Source organism: Arachis duranensis, chromosome 1 (assembly GCF_000817695.3).
Source record: "Arachis duranensis cultivar V14167 chromosome 1, aradu.V14167.gnm2.J7QH, whole genome shotgun sequence".
Classification (NCBI taxonomy): Eukaryota; Viridiplantae; Streptophyta; class Magnoliopsida; order Fabales; family Fabaceae; genus Arachis; species Arachis duranensis.
Window position 1 is genome coordinate 40,432,545 of NC_029772.3, and position 26,566 is coordinate 40,459,110.

The window sequence follows — 26,566 nt, forward strand, 5'->3', positions numbered from 1 at the left end:
ACTCAATTTGGTTTTTCTGACTAGCCTAATCATTCAATTATTGTTGCTCAATCCATTAATCCTCGTAGGATCGCCACTCACTCACCTGAGTTATTACTTGGTACGACCCGGTGTACTTGCCGGTAAGTTTGTGGTATTCGATATCTGCACCAAGTTTTTAGCGCCGTTGTCGAAGATTAACTGTGATTGACAACTACCCGTTGTTTGATTACCTAGATTAGATGCTTTCTTGCTTTAATTTGCTTATTTTTCTTTTTCTTATTATCAAAAATTGTGTGCTGTTTTTCCTTAATTTTGTTAATTTTCTGTTGCCTATTTTTCTTATTAATTTCAAAAATTTTACTTGAAATTTTTCTTTAATTTCGAAAATTCCATCTTTCTTTATTTAGCTAATTTTATTTTGATTCTTTTACTCAGAGTACTTCACTAGAAATTCTCTTTACTTAACGTAGAGATTCTCACTTTTTCTTGTTTTCTGTTTGTTTATGAGTAGAAACAGAGACAATGAACCCCTTCTTGATTTTGATCCTGAGATTGAAAGGACCGTTAGAAGACGCCAATAGTAGGTTAGAACTTTTAGAGCTGCTGAAAGTCTTAGAGACAATTCTAAGGAAGAAGTTGAAGAAATCACTATGGAGGCAAACAACAACAATAATGTTGCTATTCCCAATGCTCCTAATTCTCCTGAGCAACTTAGAAGAACTCTTGGTTCTTACACTGTTCTAAATCCCACTTTTTATGGTAGTATCATTGTTTTGCCCCCTGTATATGTCAACAACTTTGAGTTGAAACCTCAACTCGTTACTTTGGTGCAACAATCTTTGGTGAAACAAAACTATTAGTTTCATGGAGTCCCGCAGGAAGATCCAAACTTGTTTATCTCTAATTTCCTGCAAATTTGTGATACAGTGAAGACCAATGGAGTGCATTCTGATGTCTATCGATTGTTTCTCTTTCCATTTTCTATACGGGATCGAGCTAAGAAGTGGCTTGATACAAACCCAAGGAGAGCCTGGATATATAGGTTAATATGGTCAGCCGGTTCTTAACTAAATTCTTTTCACCTCAGAGAGTGACCAAGTTGAGGACCGATGTTTAGAAATTCATGCAACAAGAGGGTGAATCTCTCTATGAGGCTTGGGAGAGGTACAAGGTGATGCTCAGAAAGTTCCCTCCTGACATGTTTCTGGACTGGATACAGTTGCAGATCTTCTATGATGGGATTACCCAGGCTGCCAGGACCTCTTTGGATAACTCTGTAGGAGGGTCTCTTCATATGAAGAAAACCACTGAAGAGGCTCTAGAGTCGATTGAGATTGTTGCTAACAACCAATATCTATACTTTTCTGAGAGGACTGCCATGAAAAAAGGAGTCATGGAACTAGATGCTCTAGATACCATTCTTGCTCAGAATAAAGCCATGTCTTAATAGATAAATGTCATTACTCAACACCTGGGTGGATTACAAGTCTTAATCATTAATACCCAAGATGCCTCTTTTGACATGAGTGGTGGATTTTCTCAAGGTGAGAGTTATGATTATGGTCAATTTTCTTCTAAACAGGTTAATTACATGGGAAATTCCTCCTGACCCCCCAATAATGATCCTTTTTCCAAGACTTATAATCCAGGGTGGAGGAATCACCCAAATTTTAGATGGAAAAATCAACCACACTTCAACAACAACAACTCTGCTTCGGGCAATTTTAATCAGAATAATTTCAACAATAACAACCGGCAGTTTCAATCCTCTCAACCACACCATGTGACCTCCTCTTCTCGGAAATCCTCTAACTTGAATCTCTAATTGCAGAACTTGCCAAGAATACTAATAGTTTCATGCAGGAAATCAGAGCTTTAATTAGAAACTTGAAAGTTCAAATGGGTCAGTTGAGAAAGCAAGTAGCTGATAGGCCTCCTAATACCTTCCCCAGTGATACAATGCCTAACCCAAGGGATGTGTGGAAGGATATACATCTGAGAAGTGGTAAAGTAGTAGGTTCAAAAGCACAGACTAGTCAGGAGCCAGTTGAAAAAGAAGCTCTAGAGAAGGCTTAGGATAAGGTGGAGCATGCCCCTGCGAGACACTCGGACAACCACTTTTCGATTGATCTTGAACAACATAAAGTAAAGTCTCCAGTGCTTGAGTACAAATCTAAAATATCATATCCTCAGAGGCTTCAGAAGGCGTCCAAGGACAAGCAATTTTCAGGATTTTTTAAAGGACTTCAGGAAGCTACAGATCAACATTTTCTTTGCAGAGGCTTTGGAGCAAATGCCTCTCTATGCTAAATTTATGAAGGAATTATTGACCAACAAGAGAAATTGGAAAGAAAGTGAAACTGTAGTGCTCACTAAGGAATATAGTACTATTATTCAGAAGGATCTCCTTGAGAAGATGCAAGATCCGGGAAGCATTTTGATTCCTTGAACCATTGGTGATATTACTATTCAGAGGGCTTTATGTGATCTTGGAGCAAGCATCAATATCATGCCACTTTCTTTGATAAGAAAGCTTCAAATTGATAAGGTAAAAGCTACTAGAATTTCTCTTCAACTTGCTGACCATTAAATTAAATTTCCTTTTGGAGTTGTTGGGAATTTGCTAGTGAAAGTAGTACTTTATTTTTCCTGCTAATTTTGTGATACTGGATATGGAAGAAGATGTGAATACTTCTATTATTTTGGGAAGACCTTTTCTAGCTACAGGGAGAGCCCTTATTGATGTATAAAAGGGTGAATTGACTTTGAGAGTTAATGGTTGATACGCAAAATTATGACTCATACTTTTCACAACTCGAACAATTCCTAGCAATGGCTCCAAAAACTTGGTGCACAATACTATGGTTCACACACATTCTTCATAACTTCACACAACTAACCAGCAAGTGCACTGGGTCATCCAAGTAATAAACCTTACGTGAGTAAGGGTCGATCCCACGGAGGTTGTTGGTATGAAGCAAGCTATGGTCATCTTGTAAATCTCAGTCAGGCGGATTCTAATGATTATAATGGTTTTCGAATATAAAGATAAATAAAGCATAAAATAGAGATAGAGATACTTATGAAATTCATTGGTGGGAATTCCAGATGAGCGCATGAAGATACTGTGTTCCTTCTGAATCTCTGCTTTTCTACTGCTTTCATCCAATCATTCTTACTCCTTTCTATGGCAAGCTGTATGTAGGGCGTCACCGTTGTCAATGGCTACTTCCCATCCTCTCAGTGAAAATGGTTCAAATGCATTGTCACAGCACAGCTAATCATCTGTCGGTTCTCGATCATGTTGGAATAGAATCCATTGATTCTTTTGCGTTTGTAACTACGCCCAACACTCGCGAGTTTGAAGCTCGTCATAGTCATCCCATCTCAGATCCTACTCGAAATACCACGGACAAGGTTTAGACTTTCCGCATCTTAGGAATGGCCGCCAACAATTCTAGCTTATACCACGAAGATTCTGATCTCATGGAATGGGAGGCTCGGTTGTTAGGTGAGGCAACCATGCGTCGTGGGTCAGGAATCCAAAAGATACACACTCTAGCTTTCACAGGTAGAATGGGAGTGTTTGTCAGGCACGCGTTCATAAGTGAGAATAGTGATGAGTGTCACGGATCATCACATTCATCAGGTTGAAGTGCAAATGAATATCTTAGAATAAGAATAAGCATGAATTGAATAGAAAACATTAGTAATTACATTAATACTCGAGGAACAGTAGAGCTCCACACCTTAACCTATGGTGTGTAGAAACTCCACCATTGAAAATACATAAGAACAAGGTCTAGTCATGGCCGAATGGCCAGCATCTGTAGTCCTTTTTCAGCCTCCTATCACATTTTTGCTTAGGTCCCTCAATTTCAGCCAGAAAATACCTGAAATCACAGAAAAACACACAAACTCATAGTAAAGTCCAGAAATGTGAATTTTGCATAAAAACTACTAAAAACATCCCTAAAAGTAGTTAGATCTTACAAAAAACTACCTAAAAGTAATGCCAAAAAGCGTATAAATTATCCGCTCATCACAACACCAAACTTAAATTGTTGCTTGTCCCCAAACAACTGAAAATCAAATAGGATAAAAAGAAGAGAATATACTATAAATCCCAAAATATCAATGAATATTAGTTCTAATTAGATGAGTGGGACTTGTATCACTTTATCCTTAGAAGTTTACAATGATTGGCATCCATAGGAACTCAGAGTTCAGATAGTGTTATTGATTCTCCCAGTTAAGTATGTTAATTCTTGAACACAGCTACTTTTATGAGTCTTGGTCGTGGCCCTAAGCACTTTGTTTTCCAGTATTACCACCGGATACATAAATGCCACAGACACATGACTGGGTGAACCTTTTCAGATTGTGACTCAGGTTTGCTAAAGTCCCCAGTTAGAGGTGTCCAGAGCTTTTAAGCACACTCTTTTTGCTTGGATCACGACTTTAACCACTCAGTCTCAAGCTTTTCACTTGGACCTGCATGCCACAAGCACATGGTTAGGGACAGCTTGATTTAGCCGCTTAGGCCTGTATTTTATTTCCTTGGGCCCTCTTATCCATTGATGCTCAAAGCCTTGGATCCTTTTTACCCTTGCCTTTTGGTTTTAAGGGCTATTGGCTTTTTTTTTCACTGCTTTTTCTTGCTTCAAGAACCAATTTAATGATTTTTCAAATTATCAATAACATTTCTCTTTGTTCATCATTCTTTCAAGAGACAACAATTTTAACATTCATAAACAACAAGATAAAAAATATGCACTGTTCAAGCATTCATTCAGAAAACAAAAAGTATTGTCACCATATCAGTATAATTAAACTAATTTCAAGGATGAATTCGAAACTCATGTACTTCTTGTTCTTTTGTATTAAAAACATTTTTCATTTAAGAAAGGTGAATGATTCATGAAATTATTCATAGCCTTAAGACATAGTTACTAAATACTAATGATCATGTAGTAGAGACTCAAAACATAGACAAAGTTGAGTCTCTTTTCCATTGAGCTCCTTCCACACATATGTCTATGAGGACTTGGTCCAACCTTTGATCAAAGTTGACCCTTCTAGTGTAGGGGCATGCGTCTTCTTGCATCATAGGCAAGTTGAACGACAACCTTACGTTCTCCGGACTGAAATCTAAGCATTTTCCCCGAACCATTGTTAGCCAATTCCTTGGGTTTGCGTTCATGCTTTGATCATGATTCCTAGTGATCCATGCGTTTGCATAGAACTCTTAAACCATTAAGATTCCGACTTGTTGAATGGGATTGGAGAGAACTTCCCATCCTCTTCTTCTAATATCTTGTCGGATCTCCGGATATTTGCCCTTTTTGAGCTTAAAAGGGACATCAGGGATCACCTTTTTCTTGGCCACAACTTCATAGAAGTGGTCTTGATGGTCTTTTGAGATGAATCTCTCCATCTTCCATGACTCAGAGGTGGAAGCAATTGCCTTCCCTTTCCTCTTTCTTGAGGTTTCTCTGGCCTTAGGTGCCATCAATGGTTATGGAAAAACAAAAAAAGCTATGCTTTTACCACACCAAACTTAGAATGTTGCTCGCCCTCGAGCAAAAGAAGAAAGAATAGAAGAAGAAGAAGAAGATATGAAGGAGAGGGAGAGAGGTGTAGGTTTCGGCCAAGGGGGAGAAGAGAGAATAATGTTGTGTAAAAATGAAGAAGGATGGAGGGGTTTATATAGTGGAGGGAGAGGGGTTTGGGTTCGGTCATTTAGGGTGGGTTTGGGTGGGAAAGAGATTTTGAATTTGAAGGTAGGTGGAGTTTATTGGGAAGAGTGGATGGATGTGATTGGTGAAGGGGTAATAGGAAAGAGAGATTGAGGTGATTGGTGAAGGGTATAGTGTTATTAGATTGTGTGAAGAAGAGAGAAGTGGGGTAGGTGGGGATCCTGTGGTGTCCACAGATCCTGAGGTGATCCTGTGGGGTCTACAAATCTTGAGGTGTCAAGGATTTCTCATCCCTGCATCTTTTAGGTGTGTAAAACACCCTCTGTATGCAATCCTGGTGTTTAACGCCAGAATGCAGCTTGTTTCTGGCGTTAAACGCCCAAATGTAACCTGTTTTTGGCATTTAATGCCAGCCTGATGCTTGTTTCTGGCGTTAAACGCTAGCTTGCTGCTTGTTTCTGGCATTTAAACGCCAGACAGCTCTTCCTCCAGGGTGTGCTTTTTCTTCTGCTGTTTTTGATTTTGTTTTTATTTTTGCAATTGTTTTGTGACTCCACATGATCATAATCCTAATAAAACATAAAAGAATAATAAGCGCTTCTTTAATGTCAATAGCTTAACAGTGAGCTCTCATAGAGCTTCACAGATGTTCAGGGCATTGTTGGGACCTCCCAACACCAAACTTAGAGTTTGAATGTAGGGGTTCAACACCAAACTTAGAGTTTGATTGTGGGAGCTTTGTTTGACTCTGTATTGAGAGAAGATTTTTATGCTTCCTCTCCATGGTTGCAGAGGAAGATCCTTGAGCTTTAAACACAAGGTAGTCCCCATTCAATTGAAGGACTAGCTCTCCTCTGTCAACATCAATCACAGCTCCTGCTGTGGCTAGGAAGGGTCTTCCAAGGATGATGCATTCATCCTCATCCTTTCCAGTGTCTAGGATTATGAAATCAGCAGGGATGTAAAGGCCTTTAACCTTCACTAACACATCCTCTACTAATCCATAAGCTTCTTTTATTGACTTGTCTACCATCTCTAATGAGATTCTTGCAGCTTGTACCTCAAAGATCCCCAGTTTCTCCATTGCCGAGAGTGGCATAAGATTTATACCTGACCCCAGGTCACACAGAGCCTTCTCAAAGGTCATGGTGCCTATGGTACATGGTATTAATAATTTACCAGGATCTTGTTTCTTTTGAGGTAGAGTTTGCTGAACCCATGTATTTAGTTCACTAATGAGCAAGGGAGGTTCATCTTTCCAAGTCTCATTACCAAATAACTTGGCATTCAGCTTCATGATGGCTCCTAGATATTGAGCAACTTGCTCTTCAGTTACATCTTCATCCTCTTCAGAGGAAAAATAGTTCTCAGAGCTCATGAATGGCAGAAGAAAGTTTAATGGAATCTCTATGGTCTCTATATGAGTCTCAGATTCCTTTAGGTCCTCAATAGGGAACTCCTTTCTGTCTGGGAGACGTCCCATGAGGTCTTCCTCATTGGGATTCATGTCCTCCCCTTCCTCCTTGGATTCGGCCATTTTGATAATATCAATGGCCTTGCACTCTCTTTTTGGATTCTCTTCTGAATTGCTTGGGAGAGTACTAGGAGGAATTTTAGTGATTTTCTTACTCAGCTGACCCACTTGTGCCTCCAAGTTCCTAATGGAGGACCTTGTTTCATTCATGAAACTTAAAGTGGCCTTAGATAGATCAGAGACTATGTTTGCTAAGCTAGAGGGGCTCTACTCAGAATTCTCTATCAGTTGCTGAGAAGATGATGGAAAAGGCTTGCTATTGCTAAGCCTGTTTCTTCCACCATTATTAAAGCCTTGTTGAGGCTTTTGTTGATCCTTCCATGAGAAATTTGGATGATTTCTCCATGAGGGATTATAGGTGTTTCCATAGGCTTCACCCATGTAATTCACCTCTGCCATTGCAAGGTTCTCAGGATCATAAGCTTCTTCTTCAAAAGATGCTTCTTTAGTACTGTTGGATGCATTTTGCAATCCATTCAGATATGAGAAATCATGTTAACTTGCTGAGTCAACATTTTGTTCTGAGCCAATATGGCATTCAGAGTATCAATTTCAAGAACTCCCTTCCTTTGAGGTGTCCCATTACTCACAGGATTCCTCTCAGAGGTGTACATGAATTGGTTATTTGCAACCATGTCAATGATTTCTTGAGCTTCTGCAGGCATTTTCTTTAGGTGAATAGATCCACCTGCAGAATGGTCCAGTGACATCTTAGAGAACTCAGATAGACCATCATAGAATATATCCAAAATGATCCACTCTGAAAGCATGTCAGCAGAACACTTTTTGGTCAACTGCTTGTATCTTTCCCAAGCTTCATAGAGGGATTCACCATCTTTTTGCTTGAAGGTCTGAACATCCACTATAAGCTTGCTCAGTTTTTGAGGAGGAAAGAACTTGGCCAAGAAGGCCGTGACTAGCTTATCCCAAGAGTCCAGGCTATCTTTAGGTTGTGAGTCCAACTGTGTTCTAGCTGTGTCTCTTACAGCAAAAGAGAAAAGCATGAGCCTGTAGACTTCAGGATTTACTCCATTAGTCTTAACAGTATCACAGATCTGCAAGAACTTAGTTAAAAACTGATAGGGATCTTCTGATGGAAGTCCATGAAACCTGCAGTTCTGTTGCATTAGAGCAACTAGTTGAGACTTCAGCTCAAAATTGTTTGCTCCAATGGCAGGGATTGAGATGCTTCTTCCATAAAAGTTGGAAGTAGGTGTAGTATAATCACCAAGCATCCTCCTTGCATTATTATTGGGTTCGGCCATGTCTCCTTCTTTTTCGAGATTCTCTATAAGGTTTTCTTTGAATTGTTGTGCTTTAGCTTCTTTTAGCTTCTTCTTCAGAGTCCTTTCAGGTTCAAGATCTACTTCAACAAGAATGTCCTTGTCCTTGCTCCTGCTCATATGAAAAAGAAGAGAACAGAAAATGAAAAAGAATCCTCTATGTCACAGTATAGAGATTCCTTTATGTGAGTAGAAGAAGAAAAGAATAGAAGAAGGATGAGAAAAATTCGAACACAGAGGAGAAGAGAGGGTTCGAATTTTTAGATGAAGAGAAGAGTTAGTAAATGAATAAATAAATAGAATGAGGTGAGATAGAGGAGTTTTCGAAAATTAACTAAAATAAAAGAAAAATATTTTTGTTTTTATTTTAGATCAAAGTCAGAATTCAAATTTTAAAAAGGAATAAAATTAAAATTTAAAACAATTAGTTAAATAAAAAGATTTTTGGAAAAGAGGGAGGTGATTTTCGAAAATTATAGAGAGGAAAGTAGTTAGGTGGTTTTGAAAAAGATAAGAAAAAGTAAAACAAACAAAAAGCCAATTAGTTAGTTGAAAAAGATTTGAAAATCAATTTTGAAAAGATAAGAAGTTAGAAAAGATTTTGAAATTGATTTTGAAAAAGATATGATTTGAAAAGATATGATTGTATCGAAAATAACAAAAGGAAAAAGAAAAGATTTGATTTTGAAAAAGATTTTGAAAAGATAAGATTTTTAAAATTGAAATCTTCACTTGACTAACAAGAAATAACTTATTTTAAAATTTTTTGACTAAGTCAACCCAAAGATTTCGAAATTTATGAGTAAAATAAGGGAAAGATATTTTTTTTTATTTTTGAATTTTTAATGAGGAGAGAGAAAAACAAAAATATGACCCAAAATATGAAAATTTTGGATCAAAACCGATGATGCATGCAAGAACATTATGAATGTCAAGATGAACACCAAGAACATTATGAAGATCATAATGAACATCAAGAACTTATTTTGGAAAAATTTTCATGAAAAGAAAAACATGCAAGACACCAAACTTAGAAATTTTTCATGTTTAGACACTATGAATTCAAAAATGCATATGAAAAACAACAAAAGAAACAAAACAATAAAATATGAAGATCAAACAAGAAGACTTACCAAGAACAACTTGAAGATCATGAAGAACACCATGCATGAGTTTTTCAAAAAATGCACAAATTTTAAAAACATGCAATTAACACCAAACTTAAAAATTGACACTAGACTCAAACAAGAAACACAATATTTCTGGTTTTTTTTATGATTTTATTAATAAATTTTTTTTTGGGTTTTTCGAAAAATTCTTTTTGGAAAAACGAAAATAAAATAAAAATTTTTGAAAGATTTTTGAAAACTTTTTGAAAAGAAAATTACCTAATCTGAGCAACGAGATGAACCATCAGTTGTCCAAACTTAAACAATCCCCGGTAACGGCGCCAAAAACATGATAGGCAAAATTGTGACTCATACTTTTCACAACTCGAACAATTCCTAGCAATGGCTCCAAAAACATGGTGCACAATACTATGGTTCTCACACATTCTTCACAACTTCGCACAACTAACCAGCAAGTGCACTGGGTCGTCCAAGTAATAAACCTTACATGAGTAAGGGTCGATCCCACGGAGATTGTTGGTATGAAGCAAGCTATGGTCATCTTGTAAATCTCAGTCAGGCGGATTCTAATGATTATAATGGTTTTCGAATATAAAGATAAATAAAGCATAAAATAGAGATAGAGATACTTATGTAATTCATTGGTGGGAATTCCAGATGAGCGCATGAAGATACTGTGTTCCTTCTGAATCTCTGCTTTCCTACTGCTTTAATCCAATCATTCTTACTCCTTTCTATGGCAAGCTGTATGTAGGGCGTCACCGTTGTCAATGGCTACTTCCCATCCTCTCAGTGAAAATTGTATAAATGTCGCTGTCACAGCACGGCTAATCATCTGTCGGTTCTCGATCATGTTGGAATAGAATCCAGTGATTCTTTTGCGTCTTTCACTATGCCCAACACTCGCGAGTTTGAAGCTCGTCACAGTCATCCCATCTCAGATCCTACTTGAAATACGATAGACAAGGTTTAGACTTTTCGGATCTTAGGAATGGCCGCCAATAATTCTAGCTTATACCACGAAGATTCTGATCTCACAAAATGGGAGGCTCGGTTGTCAGGCGAGGCAACCATGCGTCGTGGGTCAGGAATCCAAGAGATACACACTCTATCTTTCGCAGGTAGAATGGAAGTGTTTGTCAGGCACGCGTTCATATGTAAGAATAGTGATGAGTGTCACGGATCATCACATTCATCAGGTTGAAGTGCGAATGAATATCTTAGAATAAGAATAAGCATGAATTGAATAGAAAATATTAGTAATTGCATTAATACTCGAGAAACAGTAGCGCTCCACACCTTAATCTATGGTGTGTAGAAACTCCACCGTTGAAAATACACAAGAACAAGGTCTAGGCATGGCCGAATGGTCAGCTCCCTAAATGACATATAATTCGAAAAATAGGGAAAAAGACCCCTACAATAGTAAAAAGTTCTATTTATACTAAACTAGTTACTAAGGTTTACAGAAATAAGTCTAAGTGCAGAAATCCGCTTCCAGGGCCCACTTTGGTGTGTGCTTGGGCTGAGATTGAGCTTTACACGTGCAGAGGCTTCTCTTGGGGTTAAACACCAAGTTGTAACATGTTTTTGACATTCAACTCTGGTTTGTGACGTGTTTTTGGCGTTTTACTCCAGAATGCAGCATGGAACTGGCGTTGAATGCCAGTTTGCATTATTTAAACTCAAATAAAGTATGGACTATTATATATTGTTGGAAAGTCCTGGATGTCTACTTTCCAACGCAATTGAGAGCACGCCATTTGGAGTTTTGTAGCTCCAGAAAGTCTATTTCGAGTGCAGGGAGGTTAGAATCCAACAACATCTGTAGTCCTTTTTCAGCCTCCTATCAGATTTTTGCTTAGGTCCCTCAATTTCAGCCAGAAAATACCTGAAATCATAGAAAAACACACAAACTCATAGTAAAGTCCAGAAATGTGAATTTTGCATAAAAACTACTAAAAACATCCCTAAAAGTAGTTAGATCTTACTAAAAACTACCTAAAAATAATGCCAAAAAGCGTATAAATTATCCGCTCATCAATGGTGAAGAGGTTGATCTTAATGTGCTTGAGGCTTTCGAACATCCTTGTGATTCTGAGGAATGTATGAGAATTGATCTTATTGAGCCATTAATTCAAGAGGTCTTTGAAGCGGAAGAGCTTGATGGTGTCTTGGAACCCCCTTTAGAGGATGGTTTGCTAGAGATTGATGATTGACCACCACAAAAAGGGGGAACCAAGCACGCCTATAAAAGAGGAAGGGGCATCCAAGCTTGAGTTAAAGCCTTTACTTCCCTCTTTGAAGTATGCATTTCTAGGTGAACAGGATTCTTATTTGGTGATTATTAGCTCCTCTTTGAGTCATGATGAAGATTAGGCTTTGATAAAGGTACTTAGAAGCCACAAAACAGCTCTTGGATGGACTAATAGTGACTTAAAAGGAATTAGTCCGACTATGTGTATGCATAAGATACTACTTGAAAAAGATGCTAAACCGGTAGTGCAACCATAAAGGCGGCTTAATCCAACTATGAAAGAGGTGATCCAAAAAGAGGTTATAAAACTCTAGAAAGCAGAGATAATTTACCTAATTTCTAACAGTTCATAGGTGAGTCCTATGCAAATGGTTTCGAAGAAGGGAGGTGTGACAGTAGTCAAGAATGAGAAGAATGAGCTTATTCCTACACGAACCATCAAGGGATGGCGTATGTGCATTAATTATAGGAGGATTAATACAGCAACTAGGAAGGACTAATTATAGCTGGACATGCATTTTATTATTTTCTAGATGATTATTCTGGTTATAATTAGATTGCAGTGGACCCTCAAGACCAAGAGAAGATGGCATTCACATGCCTTTTTCATGTATTTGCTTACCGGAGGATGCCGTTTAGACTATGTAATGCCCAGCAACTTTTCATAGGTGCATGCTTTCCATATTCTCTAACATGGTTGAAACTTTTATTCAGGTATATATTGATGATTTTTTTGTATTTGGTAATTCTTTTGATTCTTGCCTGAGACATCTTTCCTTAGTCTTAAAGCGGTGTCAAGAAATGAACCTTGTTTTGAATTGAAAAAAATGTCATTTTATGGTAACTGAAGGTATTGTTCTTGGGCACCAAATTTCAAGTAAAGGAATAGAGGTTGATAAAGTTAAGGTGGAGGTAATTGAAAAATTACCACTACTCACTAATATAAAGGCAATTCGGAGTTTCTTAGGACATGCAGGATTTTATAGAAGATTTATAAAGATTTTTTCTAAAATTACTAAACCTCTGAGCAACAGATATTCCTTTTTGCATTGATGATGATTGTTTGCATGCTTTTGAAACTCTGATAGCTAAGCTTGTCTCTACATCTATCTTAGCTCTTCCTAACTGGGATTTACCATTTGGATTGATGTGTGATGCTAGTGACCATACTATAGGAGCTGTCTTGGGGCAGAGACAAGACAAGCTTGTGCATGTCATTTATTATGCTAGCCGTGTGCTAAATGGCACGCAAAGGAATTACACAACTACAAAAAGAACTATTAGTTGTAGTTTATGCTTTTGATAAGTTTAGGTCTTATTTGATTGGTTCTAAGGTTATTGTTTTTACTGATCATGCTGTTCTTAAGTACCTTCTAACCAAACAGGATGCTAAACCAATGTTGATCAAGTGGGTGCTCTTTCTTCAGGAGTTTGGTATTGAGATTAGAGACAAGAAGGGGTCAATGTATCAAGTGGTTGACCACCTTTCCAGCCTTGAACCTGGAAATGCTATGCAATAACCCACTCTTGTGACTGAGACCTTTCCCGACAAGCAACTCTTTGTTATTCAGAGAGCCTTGTGGTTTGTGGATATTACAAATTACAAGGCTAAGGTTCATCCCAAAAGAGTACACTAAACAACAAGTGAAGAAGTTACTCAGTGATGCCTAGTACTTCTTATGCGAGGAGCCTTACCTCTTCAAGAGGTGCTCAAATGGTATCATCTGGTGGTGTGTTCCAAATGAGGAGGCTGATGTTGAGGATTACGACGGTTAGGAAATTTAGCAAAACAATTTTTTCATTGATAGCATAGTCCAAACCGGCAATGGATCCTCCCAATCAAAGTGTAATTTTTCTAATTAAAATAACCGAGAGTAGTTAAACCTCGGGTCGTTCTCCCTTGGAATGCAATTAAGGTGTTACACTCTTGGTTGTGAGGAAAAGGGGGTTTTCAAGTATAGAACGGAAAATTAAAGGAACAAAGAGATAAAAGAACTAAAAAATGATCAAAATTGAAATCAATGAAATAAAAAAGGAAACAAGATCAAAAGTAGTGAAAATGCTATAAATGCATAAAAGAGCTTTAACTTGGGAACGAGAATTAAGGAATCCTATCATTGTCATAACCAAAACTATGGCAACTATGATGAGTCAATCTCGTTTCGTCAACCCCTAACATCGAGGAGTAAGTCAAGCAAGCATAATTGACCTTAATCCATAAGTCCTAGCTAACTTACTAATCACTTAGTAAAAAGCTAGCGTCAACGGAAACAAGAGTCAACTAACTACCCAAGAATTACCACTAAATTTCGGACATTATGACTCTAGTATCCTAAGAACTCATTTCCCAAGCCAAGGTGTGAAAATCTACTCAAAATTTAAAGTTGGCATTTTCACAAACACGTTGTAGGCATAAAGGCAAAATATGTAAAATGGAAAAAGATAATGAAAACTATAACCAAACTATTCACAAAGTCAACAATAAACATGAAATCAAGCAAATAGAAATCATAAAAGACAAAATTCATCAACCAAAACTTCAAAAAATCAAAGTTGCAAATATTAACAAAGTACTTGAACTATGAGCAAAATATAGTAAGAGTAGTGAAATTAAAGAAGAAATTAAAGAGTACTTGAGCAAAATGTAGTAAGAATAGTGAAATTAAAGAGGAAATTAAAGAGTACTTACAATGTGATAGCAAAATCCAAGACCAAAATTGAACTATAAAATGCTACAATGAAAACTACATAAACCTTACGAGAGAATTTATATCTACACCACTCCTACTCCTAATGCATTTTTCTACCCTAAAAACTAATCTAAAGCCTAATAAAACCTAATAAAACCTACTACCTTCATACGGCATGAAGTTCCCTTCATATAGCACTTCCATTTGGCTTCAGCACACTCAAAATGTGGCCAAAAGGCCCCCAAAATCGCGAGCCACATGCTTCATTAATGAAGTCACGCGCTGGTACCTGTGCGTACGCACACTTGCTGAATTTCCTCCTATGCGTATGCACAGAAGTTGTGCGTAGGCACACTTACTGATTTTCATCCTATGAGAAAAGCATTTCAGAGTGTGCCCACGTACACCTTCTGTGTGGGCACACTCTGAAATGCTTTTCTCCTTTGTTTTCTTCATGTGTTCTCCCTTTTTGCATGCTTTCTTCCACTTCTACCAAACCATTATTGTCTTTAGGACATAAATCACTCAACAAATATATCATGGCATCAAATGGAATAAAAGTAAAATTAAATAGCTCAATTTAAGAACAAAAATGCATGTTTTCACATTTAGGTTTAATTTAGGGGTCAAACACAAAAGTATGCTATTTTAGTGAATAAGTGTGAGTTTATATGATGAAATCCGTCCAATTTAAGCCTAAAATTATCATCAAAGTTGGATCCATCAATTCTTCCACACTTAAACAATAGCATCTCCTCATGCTAAACACAAACAAGGAGAATGATCAAAGGGTAACAACTTATTGAATTCAACTATCTATACTATAGTATCCTATGGAATTGGTGAAAATAACAATCAAATTTCCAAGCAAGTATATGAACATATAGGGCTAAGCAAAGAAGTAATTCAATGCAATCAAAATCTAAAGAATTGATTCAAGTTGTCAAAACAAAACAACTTGCATGAATGTATGACAAGAGGTGTGAAAATATAGAATTGAGTGATCGAACCCTCACTAGGTGTGTATACACTCTTAACGCTCGGTGTTTTAGGGTTTAATCACTCAAGTCTCCTCTAATCATGCTTTCAAGGATTTGCTTTTCATCTAACAATCAACAAACATATGATGAATGAATGCAAATATCATGAGGTCCTTAGAGGGTTGTAATGGGGTAGGGTTAAGGTGGGAGTAAATATAGCTAAGTGGACAAAGGAATTAGATATTTGATTAACTCATGTATCTCACTCAACCTATATCAACCAAATGACAAAAATGCAACCTAACTTTCCATTCCTTTCTTTTTTTTACACATTCTTTTTCTTTGGCATAACCTTTGTTCCCATTTTATTACTATATTATTTTTTTTCATTTCATTTTTATTTTTTTCTATTTATTTTTTCTTTTTTTTCTTTCTTTGACAAATGCATATAGTTAGAGTAAATTGACACAAGAATATGCATCCATTTCCCAAAAATTCAATGAATACCCAAAATAATTTTATCTCTCTACCAATGCTTTCCAAAAATTTCTCCACACTTAAATGACATATACACCTCAACCTAAGCTAATCAAAGATGCAATTCAAGGTGATTCATGGTTTTACGCTTAAGGTTTTGATGTGGTTACAATTAGAACAAAGGGGATTAAAAAGCTCAAATTGGCTTACAAAGGTAGATATAAGGGTTAGGCTATATGGTTGAGTAATCTTAATTCAAAAAATGGCCTCAATCATACTAAATGCATTCAAAACATCAATCATCGAAAATAATGAATCAAGCAAAACCAATATCGCAATCGTAGAAGGAGCATAGTACACAATGAACAAAAATAATGGTTAAAATATGCAACCACACAATATGGCTCAACAACTCACAAGGTTGTTAGTTCTATCTCTCTTCTATGTTCTACAGAAATTCATTTAAGCAAGTTCAAAAAGGATTTTTCAGATCAATTCAATAGAATGTCCTAAAAACAAAATTCTTGGAAGATTTTGTTGTTTTTTACCAAAATTATTTCCTATATGTATGTATGATGTGATAGATACAATTTCAAAAATTTTCTAGTTCTATTCCTAATTTTCAACATCCAAAAACTAATATGAATAATTAGGACAAAATTGAACTAGGCACTATGCTATTCACAATATCCAATCACAACTTCTATCTATCAACTAAAGTAAAAGTGCAATAGTAAAAAATACTAACAAATATTTACAAGAAATATAGTAAAAGAAAACAAAAATAAAATGCAAAGTGTTCGAAAAAGAAATTTTACGCCCCAAATAATGGTGAATCCTCCCCCACACTTAAGCGTTACACAGTTCTCCGTGCATGAACACAATTCGGGGAGAATGGCTCTACGTTCCTCCACCTTCAGCTAGTGGATGTGGGGGCTCGGGTTGCATGGAAATCTCCAAGTCCAACACAGGGTCAGCATCTCTATACTCGGTGTCCTCCTCCTCTACCGGCTCCTTGCCTTGATTTCTCATCCTAAGAAAGAATGAATAAACACTACAAGAAACATCGTTAAAATCGACGGCCAAATCGATGGCTAAGCAGTCGATAATATTAAATTTCGACGACAAAATGGACGGCGGAGATGGTCACTATTAAACTTGTCGATTTTTCAAAATTCTAATAAAATCGATGGCTTGCCTTGCCGTCGATAATAATGTAATAAAATTGACAGTGTTTTTGTCTATAATATGAGTTTGAAAATTATACATTCTTACTAAAATCGACAAAGTTGCCGTCGATATTATTATATTAAATTGATGCCATTTCTGTCGATATTTGATTCAATTAAATCGACAATAGTTTCATCTATAATATGCTTAATAAAATCGACAATATTTTAGTCTATAATATGCATAATAAATCGACAATAGTTTCGTCTATAATATGTTTAATAAAATCGACAACATTTCAGTCGATATTTGATTCAATAAAATTGACACAGTTGCCGTCGATTTATTAATTTAGATATCGACAAATTCTTTATCTATATTTTATTTTTTTGTCTATTTTAAATTTAAAAAGCGACAACTTTTCCGTCAATTTAAATAGTTATATGTTTTAATTATTTTTTTATTTGAAAAATAGTAAACATATAATGCAAATAAACTTTTAAATAAATAAATAAAATTTATACAGAATATTAAATAACAAGACAAATAAACATTTAAATATGAAAATAAAATTTATAGTAAATATTATTTTGCCAATAACCTTTACTTGTTTCTAGTTCATACTTGTTATGTATATATGTCAATCTTTCTTTTGCCTTAATGAAAAGCTAATTAATAAAAAGAAGCTGTGACATACACTAATTAGGAATGACGGTAAAACAGGAATTAATTAATTAATTAATTATACATGTTGTTGAAGGAAAGAAAAAAGTAGTGACTAGTGAGCAAGCTATGCATGTAGTATATATAACTGAGGACTTAACTTTGTGCATAGTTTTGATGATTCAACACTTGTAATTAAGACTACACTAGTAGTAGTAGTACTAAGAACAAAATTGGAAACCTCAGTGGTGTCTCTGAAGCTACCTAATTAATCCAAAACACATAGAGATCTGCATTGTCAAAAGGTAGTGAATGTGTCTACCCTTGTGATCTTCAACCTCTTTACAGGGGGAAACAAACTGATGCACGGAAAATTTGTCTCGTAACAAATTTTCTTCGGCAAGTGTACCGAGTTGTCGTCAAGTAAAAACTCACTATAGAGTGAGGTCGAATCCCACAGAGATTGATTGATCAAGCAACTTTAATTAGAGGAATGTTCTAGTTGAGCGAAACAGAATTTGATTTGAGATTTGCAGAAATTGCAGAAAATTAAGTGACGAAAAAGTAAATAGCAAAAATTAAAGTGCAGAATCTTAAATGGGGATTTCGGGTAATGACCATGAAAATAAATGACAGAAAATAAAGAGAATGGGTAAGATCAGAGATGAGGAATTCATTGGGCTCAGGAGATGTTGTATTCTCCGGATCAAGTTCATTTTCATCTCCTCCTCAATCAATGCATCTATTGATCTCCTTGGCAATCTTAGGTGATCGAATTCCAATTCCTTGGTAATCCAATCTCTCAAATCTTGATCAATAGCCAATTCCTTGGTCAATTGCTCATGAGAAGAAATAAAGTATGGTCACTAATTATACCACATGCATTCCCAAATCAAGTATTGGTAGGATTATAGGCACATATCCATCCAAACCCAATTTGGTCCAGCATGAGAAAGCATTTCTAGCATGATCTCTTCATTCCTCTTCCAAGGTTCCGAAGTGATCCAAGTATGAATAGCTTCTTTTCCAAGATAGCTACCCAATTGGATGAAGATTGAAAGCTTTCTAGTAAAATCAAGAGAAAAGATAGAATAAGAAGAATGAAAACTAATATTGATCCATCAAATTGCAGCAGAGCTCCTTAACCCAATGAAAGGGGTTTAGTTGTTCATAGCTCTGGAAAATGAAAACAAAGATGGAGAATACATCCTCAAAGTAAAACTAGAAGTTGCAGAAAAAGTAAAATACAGAGAGTAGTTCTATGCCCAAGGCTCCCTAAAGTTTTCCAAAAAGCCCCTAATCTAATTCAAAGCTACTCCTATATATACTACTCTTCTGATCCTCTAGTTGGCTCTTCAAGTCTTGGGTATGGGCCTCTGGATCTTGAGTTTGAAGTAGTTATCCTCTTTATTGGGCTTAGCTTTGCTTGCAGAGAGAAAATGTGAAGTAGGCAGGGACTTTGGCTTAGGACGTTAGTGGTGTCAACGTTAAGTGAAAGTGTGGGTTCGAGAACGTTAGTGACAATCACCTTTTTCACTAACGTTCCTAACCCAAATATGATCACGTTGACTTCAATGTCAGTGGCACTAACGTGACCACTAACGTTGCCTCTTGGTCCTTCGCATACGTTATTGGGACTTACCTTTCCTAATAACGTGGTGAGTCACCCCTTCTCCTTACGTTAGAGTCCACGTTAACTAGGTTAACGTGGTTTCTAACGTAGTAATGCCAATCCTTCGAGAATGTTAGTGACACTTACCTTTGTCACTAACGTTCCAATGTGCCCCTACTTCCCACGTTAGAGTCCACGTTAACTAGGTTAACGTGGCTTCTAACATAGTAATGCTAGCCATCTCCAACGTTAGTGACAAAGGTGAGTGTCACTAACGTTGGCTCATTATCTCTTTATCCACGTTAGCTTCCACGTTAACTAAGTTAACGTGGGAGTTAACGTTGCTCATGGTGGCTCTTGGTGGTTCACCTCAACGTTAGTGACAAAGGTAAGTGTCACTAACGTTGGCAATCACTTTCTTTCTCCACGTTAGCTTCCAAGATAACTAAGTTAACGTGGCTTCCACGTTAACTAAGTTAACGTGGGAGTTAACGTGGCTCATTGTGGCTCGGCCAATGTTAGTGACAAAGGTTAGTGTCACTAACGTTGGCATCTCTTTTGCTTTCCAACGTTAGAGTCCACGTTAACTAAGTTAACGTGGCAACTAATGTGGCCACTCATGAGCTTGGTCCAACGTTAGTGACAAAAGAGAGTGTCACTAACGTTGGCCTTGTTTCTTTTTCCACGTTAGAGTTCACGTTAACTTAGTTAATGTGACTCTCAACGTGGGCTATGATGGCTTCGAGGGCGTTATTGGCGATTACCTTTCTCATTAACGTTGCAAGCTAGCTCCCATTCCACGTTAGAGGTCACGTTAGTTAGACTAACGTGGCTGCTAACGTGGTTCTTCTTTGCTTCCTTTGTCCTGAAATCAAGCAACAAAGTGCATCAAAGTTCTAGTCCAAGTCATGAGTCATGCATCATCCAATTTGTAATATAATTCATGCAAAATTCTCATGAAATCATGTAAAGTGCACAATGTAAGCTTGAATAAAGATGTAAGTGAATATCTACCCAAAACTAATTTATTTCTTAAGAAAATGCATGAAACTACCCTAAAAATAGTAAAGAAAGGTTAGTGAAACTGGCCAAAATGCCCTGGCATCACAAACATCCTACACCAACATCAATATATAATATCAATTAGTTTCATTAAAGAAAGAAAGAAAAAATAAAATTTAGATGATGATGATGACTTACTCCCAAGGAACATCCCCAATCATAACAAGATCTCCTCCGTCATCTTCATAAGTGAATACATGGCATCTCTCACCAGGTTGAACTACAACTTCATCCATCTCTGTACCCCAGAGAATGGTGGTGTCGAACATGTTCTCAAGTCTCTTAACAAGCTCATGGTAGCTTCCATGTGCTAATATGTTGAGTTTCCTCCCTATTGGAATGCCTTCCATGTACACCTTCGCAAACAGGCTTCCACCACGTTCTTCGTGAGTGCTGAGTGCAAGTCTCAGATTCAAGGAAGCATTTGAAGAAATGTTAGAGGAAGAGGAACAAGTAGTAGCAGCTTTTCTTCCCATGCTAATAAAAAATGGTAATAGTAGGTAGCACTATCACAATTGCACCAAGCCTCCTATTCTTATCTCCCTTTAAATAATAACAAGAGAACCCAGAACAGAGATCCTATATTCCTATTCCTGTTCCTATTGCTATTGTTGATGATATTAAATATTATATGCATAAGAAATGACACAACAAACAACAGTCATATGAAAATGATTTTCCAAACACACTTTTCTTCTCTTTATTCTGTTATCTAATTAGCTAGAAATATAATGGATACTCTTCCAAAAAAGGGGCTAACTTAATTTAAGAATCTAAGAACATAGTTGGTAGCATTCAACAATTAGAAAAGGGGCTAACTTAATTTCAGATGCAAAAAAATACTCCTCAAAATAGCCACGGTTTTCTTCGGAACCAAAGCAGCAAGTATATCAAAAATTCAAAATCACTTCAGAAAACAACAACAACAACAACAAATGAAACGAAAGAAAAAGAAAAAAGGGAAGAAATGGTGCCAAGCCGCCAACCTTGCAAATGAAATCCAGGGAATGAAAGTGGTGGGATTAGAACAGAACTAGAAATGCTGATATCATAGCCTAGATACTGCCAGTACATTCAACAGAACGATCCACTCCTCCATTGGTCATTTCAGCAATTATCTATTGATAAATATTAACATCTTAGTCTTTTTTCTCTAAATATATAAATAATTATGCAGAAAAACTTAGAATGAACTAACCTCTTGTATAGGTTTGTTATGATCTTTTGGGTTCACAAATTCATTAACCCCAAACTTCTTAGCTGCCAACAATAATAAATAAGAAAATACCATCAATAAGTGAATACAATTTGTAGATTTAGAAAACTTGCTCAACTTATTCTATACTGAATCATCTACTACATTTGATTCAAAAATAACTGCATTATGCCTAATTCATTTTAAAACCCATAAACGTAGAATTAGAATTGCTTTTCTTGTTTCCCACTAATCTATTGCTTATCTCGGTACCAAAAAAATCACTTCGTGGACTATAGTATGGAACCCCTTCAAGATGATTCCCTACCTGTTTCTCTATCAAATTGATGAGGAGAAATACATTACATATATAGAAACAAGAACCATTAAAAGATTTCTTTAAGTAAGCAAGCACATCTACTCAATAGTAATGTCTTATAGTGTTCACTATAATTGACAAGACAGTAGTCGCAACCATAGTTTCACTCTAATTGCTATTCAAAATGATTGATTAAATTCAGCACTCCAAGCTGTAAAATGAAAAAGGTGGCCACTCATTAAGATTATTAGCAAAAACCCAATGAAAAATAACAAATGCAGAAAAATGAAAAAGAGAATTAAGCCACTTCAAAAGAGAATTGATGTTCTCTTCACGGATGCTGTTGAGAGGTTGCTTTATTATATTATTTAGTATATTTATAACAATAACTTAATGGAGGAAAAATTTAATTATTATTATATGCATGCTTTTATATCAGATGGGATGTAAATACCATTAACAATCTTCCAGACTACATGATATTGTGCTTCCTAGCGCTTTATAACACTATCAATGAAATGGCTCTTGATATCTTCAAAGATCATGCAGTCAAGTGCCTCCCCTATCTCAAAAAAGCTATATGTACTATACTTTTCCTAAGTTTAATAAAGTCTTATTAACTTTTAATTAGATTCTTAAATTAATGTTTTCACTATTATCTACAGAATTATTATGAGGATTCATAAATTGACTGATATGTCTATACTATGATATCCATGATATGATTTGTGCAAATCATTTCTGCAAGAAGCAAAATGGTACAACAACAAAGTTGTACCAAGATTCAAGGAGTACTTAGAAAATGGTTCAGTCTCATGCTCAGGCAGGGTTGTTCTTTCTCATTTCTTCTTCTTACTCAATCAAGAAATAACAGAGCCAGCACTTTATTCGTTAACTAACTACAGTGGATGAGAACTGATGCATAGAAACAGATCACAAGTAACAAAACAATGCTCTTCAAAAGATTTTTTTCTTTTTCAAAAAAAAAAAAATTCATAATGCACTTATGATGAAAAGAATTTTTTCTTTAATTATTTATTTAAGACAAACAGCAAGCTAAATTAGAACAAAAGCAAAATCCAAATCAGAACAAAAGCAAAATCTCTAACAAAAAATCAGTACAGAAGGAGAGTATAAAATAAGTACCAAAATCATTTCAATTAAGCAGAGAAAGAATATTAGCAGAGAAATAATATATTAAGAATTCATGAAGTAGCAAGTTATGACCAGAATAAACATGACCAGAATTTATAGATTTAGAAAACAGGATATTACAATTAGGTCATAGTTTACACCTGAAATAGGGGATTTCCAAATGAAACTGAAGTTGGCTTTGAAAAAAGTTCAGTAACGGTTAGAAAACGATACCTGGTTCTTGTGAGCTCGATTGAGAGAGAGCGGAGAAGGAGCAAAGTAGGAAGAGTGATGAGTTCATATTTGATGATATATTTGGACTCAATTTGGATGGATTCTAGCACATAAACTCACACTTAAGCACCAAAATAGCATACTTTTGTATTTTGTCCCTAATTTGATCGTAAATGTGAAAACATGCAATTTTGTGCTTAAATTGAGAAATTTAATTCCACTTTCATGACATTCGATGCCATGACATGTTTGTTGATTAATTTCAGGTTATAGAGGCAAGAATGGATGGCCAAAAGTGGAAGAAAGCATGTACAAGGGAGAAAACATGAAGAAAACAAGGAAAAGCACACACAGCAAAGTGTGCGTGCGCAAAAGCATTTGTGCTTGCGCACAAGAAGGAATTTCCATGTGTGCCTGTGTGTACGCACAGGTCAACTTTCAGCCAAGTGTGCATACGTACACATCTGTGCGTACGCACAGGACCCTGCACGTGATTGCATTAATGAAACCCGTGCTGCGCGATTTCTGAGGGCTCTTGCCGCATTTTGGAAGGCTTAAAGGCTGAATTTGGATGCTATATGAAGGGGATATCAACAGATATGAGGGCATTAGGTTTTAGTTTTATTTTCATTAGTTAGGAAGCTTCCATAGTTAATTTAGGAGTAGGAGTAGGAGTAGTGTAGAAATTCTCTCTTAGGGTTTATGTAGTTTTCATTGTAGCATTTTATAGCAAGCTTTTCTTTTGGATTTTGCTTCTTTAATTGTAAGTACTCTCAATTTCCTCTTTAATTATAGCACTTTTGCTTTTAATTTCCTTTGGTTCAAGTACTTTGTTCATATTTGCGATTTTAAGTTTCTTGAAGTTTTGATTTATGAATTTAATGCTTTATGCTCTCTTTATGTTTGATTGCTTGTTTATATTTGATTTTATGAATGGTTGGTTATAGTTTTCCATTTTCCCTTACAATTTTCCATGTTTTACTTTTATGCACACAAGGTGTTTGTGAAAATTCCAATTATGAGTTTTGAGTAGATTTCCATACCTTAGCTTGGGATTTGAGTTTCTAGGATACTAGAGTCATAATGTCCAACATTTAGTGGTAATTTTTGGGTAGTTAGTTGACTCTTGTTTCCATTGACGCTAGCTTTTTACCAACTAGTTTGGTAAGTTAGCTAGGACTTATGGATTAAGGTCAATTATGCTTGCTTGACATACTCCTCGATGTTAGGGGTTAATTAGGCGAGATTGACTCATCATAATTATCATAGTTGTGGTTATGGTGATGATAGAACTCATTGGATCCTCTTATTCCCAAGTCAAGGCTCTTTATTGCATGTATAGCATTTTCACTAGTTTTAATCTTGCTTTCTCTTTAATTGCATTAATTACAATTTTGATCATCTCTTAGTTCTTTTATTCTTAAGTTCTTTTAATCTTTCATTTCTTGCTTGAAAACTCCCTTTTTGCCTTAACAACCAAGGAAGTAACACTTCAATTACATCCTAGGGAAGAACGACTCGAGATTAAAGTACTCTTGATCTCGGTTATTTGATTTGAATTTAAATATTTGATTTTGGAATTAATTGTTAGTCTAGACTATACTTTCAACGACAAAATTCTATTTTCTGAAAATCTAGATCTACGATAAATTCCTCTTTATTAAGGAGCGACGGCGGCAACAGTGAGAAGGAACGATGGCTACACGGTAGCAACGGAGCGACAAGCGGTGCGAGCAAGAGGAGCGACAGTGGCGGCACGAGCAAGGTGAGCAACAGTGGCGGTGGCGCAACCGTAAAGTGGGCTGAAATTGTGTTTCTGAATGCAGAAAAGAAGTGGAATGCAGAAAAGAAAAGAAATGGATAAAATTGTGTTTCTGAACTTGGAGCGGGAAGTGGGTGCGGACTGGTGTTTTTAGCAATAACAATCGACGGTGTATATGTCGAATTTATTTTGAAAAAAAGCAACGTCTTTAGCATCTATTTTATACATTAAATCTACACCATTTATTTGATTTTAAAAAGTAATATGGACCGTTCAAATTTATCGACGGAAACATTGTCGACATTTTAAATATAAAAATAGATGACATGTTTGTCGATTTTAATATAAAAGTATTTTCAACCCCCGCTTCGTCGACAATCGGACGATAGTTAAATAAGATTTAATACATCATCAAAAAATCAACGACCAGGCTGTCGATTTTATTATTTTATTATTATTTTTTAAAAAAATATCCACAGCAAGCCGTCAAAAAATATCGATGGGAGACATAGCCGTCGATTTTTTACGTTGATAAATATGCTTTTTCTTGTAGTGAAAGTATAATTAAGAATCATAGGCAAGCAGCACAAAAAGGTAAAGTAAGAAGAAAATAAGCATCTAATTGAGGAAGTTTGCATAATGGTGTGTGATGATGAAAATGAGCCGTGTGTGTATTCCAATTATGTGCACGGTCAGAAAACACACTACGGCCGGTTAAAACAGCATTCACACAATCAAAAAGTAAGCATGGGTTCCTCAATTAAATTAAGTTGCACGTAATGAATAAGTGTCAATTAGACTCAAGCAAGCTTAGGCAATTACAACAAGAGTGAATTGAATTTAAGAGGTATTGTATATTGAAATTGTGCAAGTGAAAGCACAAAATTAATGTAAAATAGCACAACACACAATAACCAATCAATAATGAAAAGAAATCTACTTATTCATCCTTAAGAATAATGAAATAATCACATGGATAAGGTGCTTGTTACAAAAAGTGACAAGCTTGAAAAGTATCAAGTCAAGTCAACTCAAACAAATGCAAAGCATTAACATGAAACAAGGACCATGTTATGTGATTATATTGATTTAAAACCATGATGAACAAACAATTCAACTCACTTCACTAAATTCAATATGTACTTGTTCAAAATTTTACCAAAAAAGAAATCCAATGTCAATTTCCATATCAATTTGGTGGTAGCAATTCAAAGCAATAAACAAGTACATTATTAAAATTTCAATCCAAACAACATTATAATCATTCAAAAGTGCACAATTCTTGATTAGAATGCCAAACAAGGATATAATCCAACACATATGGTAGCTACAACACATGCATTAAACTCAAAGTTCATTTAGGAATTATATCAAACACATAGT

At 36.0% G+C, this 26,566-nt stretch overlaps 1 protein-coding gene across 1 annotated transcript; it reads right to left on the reverse strand.

The window, feature by feature from the left end:
- Positions 1–17,989: 17,989 nt before the first annotated feature.
- LOC127745487 (auxin-responsive protein IAA30-like) lies at positions 17,990–20,889 on the reverse strand. The gene is made up of 2 exons (XM_052258253.1): positions 20,678–20,889; positions 17,990–18,224 (listed from the first exon to the last, which is right to left on the reverse strand). The coding sequence occupies exons 1-2, from the start codon at positions 20,887–20,889 to the stop codon at positions 18,164–18,166; spliced, it is 273 nt and encodes a 90-aa protein (XP_052114213.1). The 3' UTR covers positions 17,990–18,163.
- Between the last annotated feature and the right edge of the window lie 5,677 nt (positions 20,890–26,566).